This window comes from Diabrotica undecimpunctata, chromosome 3 (genome assembly GCF_040954645.1).
Source record: "Diabrotica undecimpunctata isolate CICGRU chromosome 3, icDiaUnde3, whole genome shotgun sequence".
Lineage (NCBI taxonomy): Eukaryota > Metazoa > Arthropoda > Insecta > Coleoptera > Chrysomelidae > Diabrotica > Diabrotica undecimpunctata.
Window position 1 is genome coordinate 110,184,206 of NC_092805.1, and position 16,537 is coordinate 110,200,742.

Below are 16,537 nucleotides of genomic sequence, written 5' to 3' on the forward strand. Positions count from 1 at the left end.
TACTGACTTCCCCTATTCTGCACATTCTCCAGACTTAACATCTACAGACGCATACATTTGGGCCATGGCTAAAACTGCCGTTCTTAAACGGGCACCACGTCTGTCTTGAGAGTGACGTCTGTCTTGAGAGAGGAGGAGCTCCTTTAGAACATGTTAAAAGTGTCAATAATATGTATTTTTTAAAACAATAAAATAATTAAAAGTTCAGTACTGTATATTTTGGGCTATACTGTATTACGGAGAAGTTACAAAAATCGGTGAATATTTAGATTTAGACGCTAAAGAACAGGTTAGATTTTAGCTGGTTGAATATTTTTATACAATGGCGCAACATAAAAAATAAACTTTATCAATTATGGTAAGGAAAATCTGAAGTGTTAGTAATTATCAGTGTTTAAAGGAACTTTAAAGGTTTAATTACAATTATTTTAAATTCGAATAATTAGGAAATTGCATACTCATTTAATTATTGCTTAAAATCACAATAATTAAAATGTACTTGCGCCTAAAATCTAACTGTTGCTTTAAAAATAAATCACAGATACACAATATAAATTTACAAATTAATTAATACAAATTTTAACGATGAAGCGAAAAGACGAGTGGAGAGAAATTCTTGAGGAGGCTCTACTACCCACGCAGGGTTGTAAAGCCAGAATGATGATGATGATGATGATGAGAGGAAGAGTAGAAAATAATTCTCTTTAAAAATCATTAAGCATCACATTGTTAGCATTTATTTAGATTTGAAGTTAAAAACAGCTGCGTACCAAATATTTTGATTATCAAGTAAGCATATTTCCTAAACGTCCCATAAAAATCGAGAGATCTCATGACCTACAATACCTAAAATCAGACCCAGTATTTTCATTTTTCTCGTAACATTATCTTTCGCAAATGACTTTATTACTTAAGTTCCATGATCCACTTACTATATCGTTTATGATCTTCCTGTTAATTGCCATCTTTGAGAATCCAAACTGCTACTACATCTTTCTGCTGTGATGCCTTTTGTGTCCGTAAATCGGGAGTCTAGACAAAGTGGGTATTTTGAATTACGAAGAAGACCATCGGGTGCAATCAAATGCCATTTCTGTTCAACAGAACCGTCGCATATTCGCATAATTACTTGGGATCCCACTGGAAATCAAATTAAATTATCTTTTTATTTTTATATTGAAAAAATTATTAAAAAGTACGTTAGAAAAACTTCATGATGTCTAAAGTTAAGGTCTATGCTCACTTTAAAAGTACGGGCTCTATTAAAAATCCAAAATAAATACAATTTTTTGAAATTTATATTATAAGTTATATTATAAGTATCCACGTATCTCAATCCCCAATAGTGAAGCTATTAAAATTATGTATTGACATTTGATATATTATATTTATTTATATATTAAAATATATCTGTTAAAATTATTCAAATATATCAATAATATTTTAAAACAAATATTGTTTACAAACAAGAGTTAACAACTCTCACTAGGTGGAGGTATGTAGATGATGTATTCTCAATATGGCTCAGATTTAAAATCATTAGACCAATTTCTGATTTATATCAACTATAAATCAATTGAATTGTCATTAATAACCTAAGACACAAAGAAGACACTGTTGTATTGGATGAATCGGAATAACATCTACAGACATTAATGAATGTCCTGCCGGAATCCAGTGCCAGAATGGGACTAGAGATAAATTCCTCAAAAATTAGAACTCTAGCGCGAAAATAGTTATTGACAATATTGACATCCAAAACGTTAACAGGTACATATATATCTATTAGGAGACGCATTGAAATCACCAGAACCGGTTTTGTAAGCAAGAAAAAATTTTTATGGCACCCAAAATTGGTCCACCTAGTAAAACTTCGGACACTAAACCGGTATGTCTGGTCGTTACTGCTGTATGGATGTTAAACGTAGAAAATTAAGCAGGAATATATAAAAAAGCTGCAAGCATTTGAAATGTGGCTCTTCAGATGTACGCTAAGAATAAGCTGGATCAGTAGAACTTAAGGAAAATGAATGAATAGTAGTCTTAAGGAAAATGAGTACCCGGCCACAACTAGTCCGAACTATTAAGATGAGAAAAACAGCTTACCTCGGTCATATTAAGCACCACACTGACGACGAACAGTTACATCTAATCTTGGAGGAAAAGATCGTTGGAAGAAGTAGTATAGGTCGAAAGAAGAAATCGTGACTAAGAAATATAAGAAAATGGACAAACATCAACTAAAATAATGTAATACATGCAGCCTAGGACAGAAATAAATTTGCGGTAATGGAGGAGGATCAACTACAAAGATATATTGATCAAATTTAGCAATGGGAAAGAAAAATAATTAATTCAATTTTTTGAGTGTGTTAATTTGAATAGAGGATACCGGCTGTATAGACAAGATATACGGAAAGCCAATACACGTCAACAGATATTTGAAATACCATTCAAATTACAACATAAACAATAAAAAGCGTATCATCAAATCATACAACAGTGCCTAAAATGCATTTAGCTCCAGCCTAAATGCCTTCTGTAAGAAAGAATATTTGCTAAAATCTAAAGGATAGAAAAAATAAAACGTTAGAAAACAAAGCATTAGAAAGTATCTGAAACACAAGAAGTGATTCGAAAAGGGTAACAATACCATATAAAAGGTTTTTATAAAACTAAGGAGGATCACAACATACGAGTCGCGCGTAATCTCGCAACGTGAACGCACACCAGTGAAGTGAAGTTCCAGAAAAACCGCAAGCAAAGGTCCAAATCGCGAAGAGAATCGCGAAAAACGGCAATCGCGTGTGCCAACGGTCGCTAAATCCTAGTGAACCCGCGAACGGATCCACGGTGCCGACGGGACGCGTTCTGGACGCTTGGACCACCAGAAACAAACAATAGATGCGAAATTGCCACGTGGAGGTATACAATAGTGCATGTAGGTACCAAAATTGGCAATCTAGCATCAAAACCGAATGGGCGTGGCGCCAGCTGGTCGATAATTCCTAGAACCGGTTATTGAAAAATAAGCTGGCAAGGAACTATTGATATTGGTGCCGAACTGGAGCTCCTCGACGTAGAGCCCTACCAAAATAAGCAATACGCAATTGCACACTCAACCCAGGTAAAGTCAACACGTACACACACACTAAAACACACACAAACACCCGAACTCGATCATAACTCACAATTTACACACATCTACACATTCCACATACATATTAATCACCGCACCTACAGATTCTACACAATACAATTTACACAAATTCATACACATACACATTCCACACACTTATTAATCACCACACCTACACATTCCACATATTTATTATTCACCTCAATATACACTACAAACACGTATACACATGAACTCATACACACATATAACACACCCATCACACAACTCATATACACATAAACACACACTATGCCACTGCCACGAACACGAACCAGACCACGAAAACAAATCCCACCTAAACCACCAACACCAGACACCGAATGGTGCACTGATCCAGATTCCCAATCCATTTCCTCACACACATTACAAGTGTCTGTCACCATAGATGGACACGAACCAAAGTCGCCACAGGAATGGAAGCAGGCTCTGGAAGAGATCTGCCACCAAAATCCTGAGGCGCCCAGCGAACACCTCACACCAATAGTCCACAACATAAACAAAAAAATCAAACAATCAACACCCTCACCTGAAGCCATTAAACAATATATCCGTAGCGCCTTCATGTCTGCCTATCATGGATACATACCACCCTCTACCCCATCATCACCCCCTACCCCACCTCCACCCTTACCACCCTTGCCCATACCACCACCTTTACCTCCACCTAAACCAACCACACCCAAACCAACACACCCTACCCCTAAACACACACAACACACACACAAATACTACATTACACTAATCTCCAGGAAGTTTTCTAGTCAAAGAAAACTTCTAAGAACCCTCAAAAACCACAATCTCTTCAGAGATATCCCTTTCGACCTGGAAACGGAAGCATCCGAAAACCAGGCCATCCTATACACAACGGGCGCTCTTCCCAATATAAAAGAGTGGGAGAAGGGCCTGCGAGCCACCACAGACCATAGTCACATATATATATATATATATATATATATATATATATATATATATATATATATATATATATATATATATATATATCCAAGCAAAAACCCTCAGAATACATAAACACAAACAAAACCACACCAAGAATACTCGCTACACCAAAGAAAACGCAAAAAAACACACAGACAGAGCAATACCACCCTACCCCGTCCACATACAAAGCAGACACTCCAAATCACGATCCTCCATCCCTCAACCCCCCCAATCACACCCCCACTCGCACACAAGACATAATCTCGCCAACACACACAACACCATCACCCATACATACACCCGCACAATCACCCTCTACACCACAACAAATAACACTCTCCCAATCCCAAACCCCAAACACATAACAACCACCACCCACCCTTAGTTACAGAATCGAGCAGATCCCCTCAGATATTTGCCAGCAGAGACCCTTCTATCGTCTCATCAAAGAAAACAACCTCTTCCCTAATTTGGACTCAATCAAAGTCCTCCCTTCCCAAAAGGCAGCCTCCCTGCGAACTATTAAGTTCCTAGATATCCACGACATCACGGCAAAACTCCGCAAAGCCACTCGAGATCACACCATCTTAATCACTGCACGTCAACTCAGCAAACCCCAAAATCCACTTCTCACTTCAAATAATTCCCAAATATTTCAATTAGTAATAACCGGCGTCAGAAAAAACCTATCCCTTAAAAATATCGAGGATAATTTATCTGAAATCAAATTCCCGTATACAAAAGTAGTTCGTATAATAGCCCGTTCCACAAACCAACCTACCTCCTATATCAGAGTCTTCACGAACTCTGAACCCAAATTCGCCGAAGCACTTTCGAGCGGTATTAAGATCGAGGGAGAACGGCTAAATTGCGAGATCCCAAGATCTAGCAACTCCCTCCCGATTCGATCGAAATATTGTTCGAAATGTTGCAAAAGCGGACATTTCAACAGCGAATGCCCAGAAAAATCATATACTTGTCCATTCTATGGACTAGAGCACAGGTCTACTGCTTGGCCCACAATATCTGAACCCAAACGTGGTGAAAAGGCGGGGTCCACCTTTAAGCAGGGTAAGCCAAAATGAGTTGCCATCTTATTATTGATAGATTACTTTGTAATGATTTATGGAATAGTCTATTTTCAATTTATTAAAAGAATATTTACATTCATTATATTAACATTATTCATAAAGTAAATAAAAAAAGTTATATTACCTTTAGCAAAATTAAATACTGTTAAACAAAGATCATGATGCCGTAGAAGTCCCGTATTGGTTAATCCCCATTCTTGGTTTCCACCAGTATGGTGACACTGGTACAAGCCTACAATTCCATCTAACAAATGGCCCATAGTGTCCAAGCAGTAAGCACCTTGACGAATTTGGCCATACCGTGAAGTAGTAACTTGAGGTACACTCAATTCCGGATAAACATTTTTTAAGTACCACTTGAATGGCTTGCACTGCAGTCGTTCTTTAAGTTCGAGACGATCACTGATACTAAAATACAAAATAAGAAATAATAGAAAATTAGGTATAACATTTCAAATATAATCACTCTACACTAATTAATTTAATTTAATTTTAGGTTGTTAGGCTATCGTGCCAACTATTTTATGGTTATTTGTTTAAACAGACACAAAATAATTTGAAATTTTAAAATCTGACTGTAAGTTTTGTTAACACATTCAAGTAAGATTAGGGGCTGTTCAAGTATTAACGTAAGCACTTTAGGGGGTCTTTACCTTGCTTATTTTTGATGATATGGGGACAGGGGGAATCTAGATGATGATTACGTCAGTAGTAGTTACTTACTTTTTTACACATATTGCCACCCACACATTATATTTATATTTAAATTAAACATGCATATATATTTCAATTATTAATGAACATTTAGAAAGATCCAATTTCGAGTTTGCAGGAAATGTGTTGGTTGAAGTATGACAAGCAAGCAAGCAATTTAATTACATCCAGTCTGAGAGATTTGCACACAATGACATTCGGGTGTCATAATTCATTGGAGCGAGGTGTATTGTTTCGTGTGTAAACAGGAACCACTTCACCGCGCTCCAAGTCCTGGGTACAAGAATTCCAACACGTTATCCTTACCCTATCAATGCAGGCTAGCGTGAGGTGCTCTTTTTCTGCTTATCATCGAACTGAAATTGCTTGCTTGGGCCTCGAGTCTCCGCTCTGGACTACGCCCAGTTCGGTAATTTGGTGCTCGAGGATGTGGGCCCTCGTGCCCAGGTTTTGAGATTTTGTCAATTTTTTTAAGTGGCTTTCGCCTTTTAGTTAGTATTTTTTAATTTTTTTTGGTCCGAACCAAACCGGCCCGAGCCGTTTTTTAGGTTTTTTGTATTTATTTTGAAGGTTCTTCTGTTAGTAGAGCTACGAATCATCTAGACTTTATTGTTTGCTAGGATTTGCTGTTTAGGTCTTTTGTTCTTCCATTGATGGAACGCATCATATCATATTACTTTTCGCAGGATCAGGCTTGGATGATTCTCTAATTCTGCAAACTTAATTCTGACTTTTTCTGTCATTTTAACTATCACCTTTACTTGTTGTAGTTCTCTGAAGAGGACACGTTCAGCGACGACGTATCTGGTTACATTTGCCGCTTCTCTGAGGCTGCTATTGTGGGCTGCTTTTAATTCTCTTTTTATTTGAATTGATTATGTATCCCCATGCAAAGAGATGTATAAGTATCATGCTGTTTATTAGTCTCATTTTCGTCTTTATGCGCAGTTTGCTTTTTGCTGAAATATGGAGTTCAATCGAAATTGATGGCTATAAGATTACTGGGGCGGACGAATAAGTTCTTTTTGATTTCTTAGACATAAAATGCTTCTTCTTCTTCTTAACGTGCCCCATCCCTAAGGACATTGGCGATCATCATGGCCCATTTGACTCTATCTGCAGCCGTTCTGAAAAGTTCTCTTGACGTTTTCCCACTCCATTGTCTCAGATTCTTTAGCCAGGACGTGCGTCTTTTCCCCGGTCCTCTCTTGCCTTCCACCTTTCCTTGTATGACCAGCCGAATCAATTCGTATTTCTCGTTTCTTAATATGTGACCAAAGTAGCTCATTTTTCTTTTCTTTATAGTCTTGAGTATTTCTTTATCTTTTTTCATTCTTCGTAGCGTTTCTGCATTTGTTATGTGTTGTGTCCAAGATATTTTCCACATTCTTCGATAACACATTCAGTCAATGAGTTTTTCTCTGTCGCCTCTGTAATTGTCCAGGCCTCAACTCCATACAACAGGACAGAGAACACGTAGCATCTTAATACTCTAGTTCTAGTTTCGATGTTGAGTTTTCCATTGCATAATATTGCTTTCATCTTATTAAAAGCACTTCTAGCTGTCTCAATACGCCGTTTTATTTCCGGACTTCTATCCCATTCTTCATTTAATTCGCAACCTAAGTATTGATATCTGTGCACCCTGCCTAAAAGTTTTCCTTTAGCATAAACACCGTCTTCCTCAATCTTGTTCTTGCTTACCACCATAATTTTTGTTTTATTTGTATTCAGTGCCGTTCCATACCTTTCGCAGTGCTCCGTTAATAAATATGCCTTTATTTACGTCTTCTAATGCCTCTTTAAACAATTCTTCTGAATATATATTAAAAAGTAAAGGGGAAAGCACACATCCTTGTCGTACTCCACGATTTATAGGCATTTCTTTCGATTTTTGTTGTTGATCTATGACTTTCTGATATCGGTATAGATTGGCAATGATTCTCACGTCTTCGTCATCTAATTCTGTGTTCTCCAGTATTTTTGCCATTCTTGGGTGTTGTATTTTGTTGAAAGCTTTTTCGAAGTCGACTAGACATATGAATACGTCGCAATTGACATCTCGACATCGTTCAACATAAAATGCTATTTAAAACATATCCGTGGAACCTAATATATTTCCTTCAAATTGTAAAATATAGAAACAGAAAGCTGTCGTCCATTAAGTGGCCTATTTACGAGTTGATTACTAGACAACAGGTTTCTTCCACTACTTGTAAAAGTAAAACGAACAGTTGATGACTTGGTTTTGGATAGTGGAGGACAATTTCTTAATCTTCTAGTCAATTTAGCTCTACGCTTAAATGCTTTACTCAAAGATTTCCTACAAATGCCTACGATTATTTTTGTATGGCATTAAAATTAAAGCTGTTAAGTCAATTCACTAAATCGTCACATTGAGAAGATCCATAAAAAAGTTAACACGCACACTGATATAAAAGTTAGGCCTATAAGAGTCGCTAATCGTCGTGTTAATGAACTGATGTGCATTATTTAAAGCTCAGAGCCCCACGAAGTTGAATGGCTCGATGAGAACGACGTAGACATTCCAAAATCGGATGAAAGATAGCAGACACAACATTGAGCAGCAAACATCTAATATCATCGAAAACTTAGAATTACGGATTCGGGTGTCATGGACTGAAGACTGTTAATTAGAATTCATATGTATACTAAAAATTTAAAAGAAGTTTGTTTTGTTCATTATATTACTTAAGATTATAATATTTGTGCCTTACTCTATATTGAATACCGTGTCAATAAAGTTTGTTTAATTGAATATTATCTACAGTCCTCTATCTTAAATATATTTCCTTATGTCTAAAATTATAACATATGTTTATGTAACATGGGGGAGGGGAGGTAAGACCTTTGCTTATTTTTTTTGTTGACAAGGGGGTTGAGACGGGGATAAATAATTGTAATAAATCTGCTTACGTAATACTTGAGCGGCCCCTAAGAAGGCATTCAGAAATAAGAATACAAAACACATATTTTACAATATTTGGTTGGAGAAGGCTATATTGATATCGATAACTTTAAGAGAGATAAGAAATATAAAGAGTAGCAGATTGCATCGATATTGAAATGTGGGAAATAGTAGTAAGAATAGGACAAGAATGCGATGAGACGATAGTGTAGACCAAGATGCGAAGAAGATACTAACACATACCAATGGTTACGATATTTAAGCAAAGTATCTACGACAAAAAAGAAGAAGAATAAACTATCGTTTGTTATTTCAGAAGAGCTTATGTAGGAGATTAAAATAAATTCTCAAATGTTTCCAAATTAAAATTATATCAGAAAGACTGTATATATTGTATGTATAGAATGTTGTGAGTACGGTGGGCGCTCTGGTCTTGAAAGTGCACTGACATCAACGGAGATGAGGTGAAGAACTAATAACAATATGATAAATACTTATTAAATATAATTAAAATAGTTAAAATGACTAGTTGTTGCATTCAAGTAGTGTATTTCTTAGGTATATATAGGTATACTTACTCCCCAAAGTTCACACTCTTCGCTAGAGGAACTGAAGCATAATAATAATTTTTAAATTCATCCATCCAGACTTCTGCAGCTCGCCTAGTATTCCTTGCAAATACTGTACCACTACCACCTGGGAATGTGTAAGGGTGCCTTTTTCTAAACACATGACCCACCTAAAAACGAGATGGAATTAATAAATTTAATATAAGTTATTAATAATACTAATAACACTAATTCATGTTCGAAAAACAATTAGGTAAAGTTGGCCTTAAACCTGTATGGCCACAGATAATCTGAAAAAAATATACCAGGTCTTCTTCTATCGATTTAAAAATAAGATAATAGTTTTAATAAAGCACTGTATACTGCTCCTCTGCACCCATACTAAGTTAAGAGTTAAAAACTTTCTCTTGAAAAAAATTCACAAGCAGAAACGTTTGTCCTTGTGGTAATAACGTCTGGTCATAAAACCATGGTGGTATAAAACATTCAGACTAAGATGCCACTAACAAGATGAGATCCGAGGTGGTTAATAATTATTATTTGCGATAGCTTGTGAATGATGATAAGGTACTTTTTCACATCACCTCAGATTATAGACACGATAGGAGATGCCACTTGACCTAATGTCTGCTGGAATGCTCTTACTTAAGAAAAAAACTCTGTTGTTAATATCATTAGAGACCAGAAACTTTTTGGGAGATCCAGGATCCATACGTAGGAATCAGCGTCTCTGATGGAGAAATAATCAAGTGGTCCCTAGTAGAAAAATATTTTAATCCTCAAAAGAGAACATAATCGATCGACTACGGCTCCCAGTGATGTGTAAATTTATTGTTGTGACGGAGAAAACAGAATCAGATATAGCATGATTATGGGATCATACCTCCAACTCCTTATTTGATTTGACCTTTGGTTTTCAACAAAGTTAGAATAGTAGTTAGTTCAATAAAAAGAAAACTATTTTAACTCAGTTGATCTTCAAAATCTACAAATACAATTAAATAAGCCCACAAATATAGAAATAAGTCATTCTTCTGCAAGCAATGTACATTTATTATGTATTTATACTGTGCTTGTACTTATAATAGCATTATTATAGTTATCACTTATTATTATAATACTTATCATTACATTTACGTATGGTTCCTCCCACTGACTTTTTCATAATAATAATAAAACGGGAGACTATTATTATTATTCTGCAAGCAATGTACATTTATTATGTATTTATACTGTGCTTGTACTTATAATAGCATTATTATAGTTATCACTTATTATTATAATACTTATCATTACATTTACGTATGGTTCCTCCCACTGACTTTTTCATTCTTACCACTAACATTTCTTTTTAAACATGTAGTAGATACTGATAAACACAATTGTATGTCTGTCATTATTTTTTCAAAAAAAGCCATAGGCCAAAGCATAAAGCAACATATTTTATCATCCAAATTTATTTTTTATATTCAAAAAGTATATATTTATGATCAGATGCAGATACAGACGATCAAGTAGTTGTTGCACAAGACCAAGACGACCTCAGCTACATGATGAAGAAACTACAAGAAGAATATACAAAGGCTGGCCTAGATATTCTTTCTTCTTTAGGTGCCGTCTTCTTAGCGAAGGTTGGCGATGACCTCTGCAAAGTCTTCTATATTTTCGGCTTTCCTTATTGAACTTTGAAAGTCTAATCCTGTCCAATTCTTGACAATTTCTGTGAGTTCACGTTCTCTATTCATACGCCTTAAAACTTCGCCTAGATATTAACCTCGCGAAAACAGAGTACCTATCTACAAGTGAAGAAGACATAGAAGATCTACAGATTGATGACAACGTAACAATCAAAGGAAAGAATAAATTCAAATATTTGGGGTTTATAATCACGAAAGAGGCAACAACAGAGGAAGAAATTACACAAAGATTAGGACAAACAAGAACAGCAATCCGACAACTTAACTCAGTATGTTGGGATAGACATCTAAATATGAAGACAAAAACACAGATTTATAAAACATTAGTGCGAAGTATTATGAAATATGGGGCTAAAAATTGGATCATAAACAAGAAAAACAGCAGTAAGATAGTAGTAACAGAGATGGAATGCCTGCGAAGATGCTGCAGAGTAACAAGAATGGGTATGAGAAGTAATGACGAAATAAAGCAAAGAACATCAATAGAAACAGACATACTAACATATACAGAACAAAAAATACTAAAGTGGTATGGAAATGTAAGAAGAACTAGCGACAGCAGATGGATAAAGAGAATAACCGAATGGAGCCCCATAGGAAGGAGGAAAAGAGGACGACCCCGAAAATCCTGGAGGAACGAAGTAGACGACGCCATGAGTAAGAGAGGCCTAAACGATGGAGAATGGAACAACAGAGAGAGATGGAAATGGTTGAGCGAGGGAAGGCAGTGAATACTGTAGAATCCCTGAATATATATATATATATATATATATATATATATATATATATATATATATACATATATTTATGTAGATATATTTTATTGGTTGGCATTTAATTACACCACGTAGGCTCTAACGACTCGAATCATGAGAATTATTATAAATAGGAACTGTCGTTCCGTGAGTGAAGGGAGCATTAATACATTTTAATAATATAAAAATCGTCCAGAGCGGCATTTCCAACAGGGTAATTTTAACCAGAAAAAAATTATTTGCAGTTACATCTTTCTTTTAAACATTAAAATATAGTTTATAAAAACGACAAAACCGTTTATAAAAAAAAACTAAAAACACAAGTTTTTATTTTAAATCCAAATTGCAATAAAATGCCACTTTAATTTCATAACTAGTCCACATTTGGCTACTACAATCCTGTTAAACTTATCTCAAATTGCATAAAATAATTCTATTCACGAAGTTACGTGAAATAACGGAATTCGACTTTCGTAAAGTGATGTAGTAAAAAGCATAATAGCTTCTAGAAGCACTTTATCAAGGTTTTACCAGGATAATACGACAGAATAAAACGTAAATAGGTTCTGAAATTGTTTTCTTGTGGCATGTCTAAATGAAATATTATGGTACAATTGATTTTAATTAAAATTACATTTTTAACTACTGTTTGACGTTTTGATTTCCACTCTGGAAATCGTTTTAAAAAAAAATATTTTAAAAATTATGGGAAAGTATAACTCATGCGCCCATCCCCAATTTCAATAATTTTTCCATTTTTTAGCTTATATTTCTTTTTTTCATTGTACTGTCTCCTTTAGAAGGTTAGTGATCCAATTGGCATTAGTTATACGCGAAATGGCGGCTCAGAAGATTTCGAATGATGTTTTGCCGAGTCATGGGCAATTATCCTTGAGCCAGGAATTCTGCCTTTAGTCCATTCTTTCACGGTAAAATATTGTAAAACCACAGAATTTTAAGAACCATACCGAGTTCGATTAAATTTTACAAGTAAGCGCAACTTATCATCCTCTTTATAAGTTATAATATGTAAAATGAGTGTTTTTTGTTTTTAAGGGTGAAAACTACCCATTTTTACCCAAAAATTAAAATCTGCAGATTTATGGGCTATTTAAATGTTATTCATGTACAAGTACGTTAAATAGAGATTTTTTATTATATGGAAATGCATGGTATAATATATAATTACTTTTCAACCCCTAAAAACTACCCTTTAAGGCAAAATTTAAGAAAATGATATATTAATGCATTTTATAGTGCATTAAAATCACCTTAATATTCATAGTTTTATTTGGAAACTATTTAATATTTTCAACCCTTTCAACCCAAAAATTGTCGATGTATGAAACTTTTAAATGGTCTATTTATGCTAGATTAAATTTATTTTGCTATTTACAAATTAATTTTGTGATATATTGCATTAATTTATAGACCAGGGCGGATCAGTTTTGAGATGGATGTGAGAGGTGGCATGCGAATTTTTGCAAAAATAGTTAGCTGATAACTTCAGTAAAAATAATTAACTTATCCTCCCTAGATAGGGAACATTAATTAAAAAAATTAAAATATTTAAAAATCACCAAAAACAACGATTTTTTTCTACTTTTCTTGCTTATAACTTTAAAACAATTCATTTTGGAGCAAAGTCGTAATGGAATAAAATAGGGACCATTGAATTTTCTGTAAGGCTGAATACGGCTGGTTAAAAATGTTTTAATTTATTGCCCTTGCTGCAAAATAAAATTAATACAAAAAAAAGAGGGGGGAATAAGCCTTTTCTTATTCAATGTTTTTGAACCACTTAGATTGCACTCTTCTTCTTCTTTCTCTTTATAAGCAATTCCGCTTGTGTTCATTGGCGGATTAATACCTCTACGGAAGGCTGTCACTCCATCTTTTGCGCGGTCGTCCGATACTTCTTCTGCCGATTGGTGACTTATCTCTTGCTATTTTGATGACACGGGTCTCGCCCATTCTGCTTATGTAGTTATTCCATTGTTTTTTTCTATTTTATGACCATAATTTATACACTGTACGTTATATTTTCTTCTGTCTTTACTTCTCTTTCGACCTCGCAGCCTCTCTGCCGTTTCCAGTAGCCTTTGTGTTGTGGCTGTATCGGGTCTTGTTTCTGAGGCATATGTCATTATTGGTCTTACACTGGCTTTATAAATTCTTGACTTCATCTCAGCGTTAATGTGTATGTTTCGCCATATAGTGTTATTAGTTAGTTTATTTGCTTTTTGTACTTGATCTCTCACTTCTTTGTCCAGGTCTCCATAGCTGGACAGTGTAATTTCAAGGTATTTTATTTCCATTACTTGTTCAATACTGATGCCATCAATTTATATTTTACATCTGGTTGGTTCTTTGTTGATTACTATTGTTTTAGTTTTCTAAGATGATATTGTCATATTAAATTCTTTTGCTCTTATGTTAAATTTGTGGACCAGTCTTTGCACACTATGTTTATCTTGGGCTATCAATATTGCATCGTCTACGTAATAGAGTATATTTTTTTCTTTGTTTCCCATTCTGTACCCTCTTCCTTTGTTAACGCTTTTGATGATTTCATCCATGATTTAGTTTAAGAGTATAGGGCTCAATGAGCCCCACTGCCTTATTCCGCTGCCAATTTTTATAGGTTCTGTAAATTGTTCATCTATTGTGACTTCCATTTTGTTGTTTTGGAAAATGTTTAGGATAATATTCAGGGGAACCTCTATTATAGTCAACTACACATCAAATTTAAGCACATAGGCAGATTCTAGAAAAGTTACTAGAATATAACATAGATACACACCATCTCTTCGTTGACTTCAAAGCAGCCTATAACAGTGTGAAAAGAACTGCATTATATAATACAATGATAGACTTTAAGATCCTACCTACGTTAGTTAAGTTGACCCAACTAACAATGCAAAACGTAAGCTCATGCGTTAGAATTGAAGGAGAAAATTCTACGTTCTTTGACATTACTAAAGGTCTAAGACAGGGGGACGCGCTAGCGTGTCTCCTCTTTAATATTGCCTTGGAAAAGGCAATCAGACAATTAAATATGATGAAAATATTATCTTCTGGTTCATCATTACCAGTGAGAAATTCAGGACGCAAATTCTTCCATGATTTGTTCATTAGAAATGCCTTAACATCGATCCAACAACTAGCCAAACGAAAAACAGTGACCTTTAAAGATATCGATTTTAATGTATCGATGAGGTTGTCAGAACATAATGCAGAATAGTTAACCAAAAGTGATTTGCGGTAATTTAACTTCACATTTTGTATAACGTTCTGATCCATTGGTTGAATACAGGCCGTGGTATTAGCTGGCAGGAACATAGCAAAAATGTTGCTGTCTTCAGAGATAAGTTCATTTGCTAATGGATACCCAGGATAATTATCTAACAATAAAAGTGCCCGAGGAGACAAAAGATAGCGACGGACCGCAGGAATAAATTCCATTTTAAACCACTTAAGAAACAAGTCTTTCGTAGCCTAAGCATTTTTTGTGCACGATAACAAACAGGAAGATGTGTTGATTTAAATGCCAGTGGGTTTTTTGATTTTCCGACAACAAGCAATTGAAGTTTATGTTCCATCCTGATTTGTACAAAGCATAAATGTCACTCTCATCTTCACCATTTTCCTTTCGGAAGCCGACTTTTCATTGGTAGATGCTAAAGTATTATCGGGCAATAATCGCTAGTACAAACCAGATTCGTCAGCATTGTACACTTGCTCCGCTGTTATTTTTTTTTCTTAAATAACTTTCTGTAATTCTAGTTGAAATGGTACGATAGCGGATTTATCATTGGATAGTTTTTCACCAGCCATTTTTAAACGTATTATTCCGTGGCGTTTTTTAAATTAGTCTAACCATTTCCGGATTGCATTTAACTCGACATTGGAGTTTTCACTCTGGCGATGAAAAACACGAGCTTTTTCACAAATCATATCACCACTTACAGGAACATGTAATCATCTTTGTTGCAAAACCCACACTTCTTCATTGTTTTTCGTGCATCGGGACCACGTTCTGTTAGGTTTACAAACTTTTTTCTTTGTGTCGCCCACAGTTGACCTACCTATACCAAACTTCCTATATCACCTGTCACCCTTATCTAACATTTCTATAACCCGCAATTTATCTTTTATTGTTAATGTTGAATGTTTAGGTGACTGCGCCAATATGTTAGCGAGCGCGCTAAATTGACTCTGTACCAACACGAAAGGCAATAAACAAAAGACTGAAGACAGGTTGGCTCACAGCAGCTCCCGCACCTACACCCGTGCGCGAACCCTATTGCCCGGAGGAATTACAGCGATCACTGAACAAGAAGGAGCCCGGATTAGCGAGGCCCTACTGTAGACACTGTAGTTTTATTTAACTTCCTATACCTATAATATTCGTTTTTTGTTTTCTGCTCCGTTCATTCATTATTTTTGGAATCTCGTCGGTCATTCAAGGTTGTCTCTTTGTCTGTGTTCTAAACCCAATGTCCTCTGTCTGTGGTTCTAGGAGTACTATTTTCATTGTCATTAAATTCTTCTCGACTTCTATGCTTGCTATAAGCTGGTATTTAAGTGTCAATAATTTACTAGCACTATTTGTTAACATTTCATTGCTACTATGTTTGCTTAAACCAGCCCCTTATCTAT

The 16,537-nt window shown here is 35.3% G+C and overlaps 1 protein-coding gene across 3 annotated transcripts in view; it reads right to left on the reverse strand.

The window, feature by feature from the left end:
• Positions 1–16,537, reverse strand: part of Pgant2 (polypeptide N-acetylgalactosaminyltransferase 2) — a 354,922-nt gene that overhangs the window by 32,311 nt on the left and 306,074 nt on the right. For all 3 annotated transcript variants that reach the window (XM_072526601.1, XM_072526600.1, XM_072526602.1), the window contains 3 exons: positions 9,433–9,593; positions 5,336–5,619; positions 933–1,140 (listed from right to left, as the gene is read on the reverse strand). In XM_072526601.1, the coding sequence (XP_072382702.1) occupies positions 941–1,140; positions 5,336–5,619; positions 9,433–9,593 (645 nt within the window). In that variant the 3' untranslated portion in view covers positions 933–940. The remainder of the gene's footprint in view (positions 1–932; positions 1,141–5,335; positions 5,620–9,432; positions 9,594–16,537) is intronic.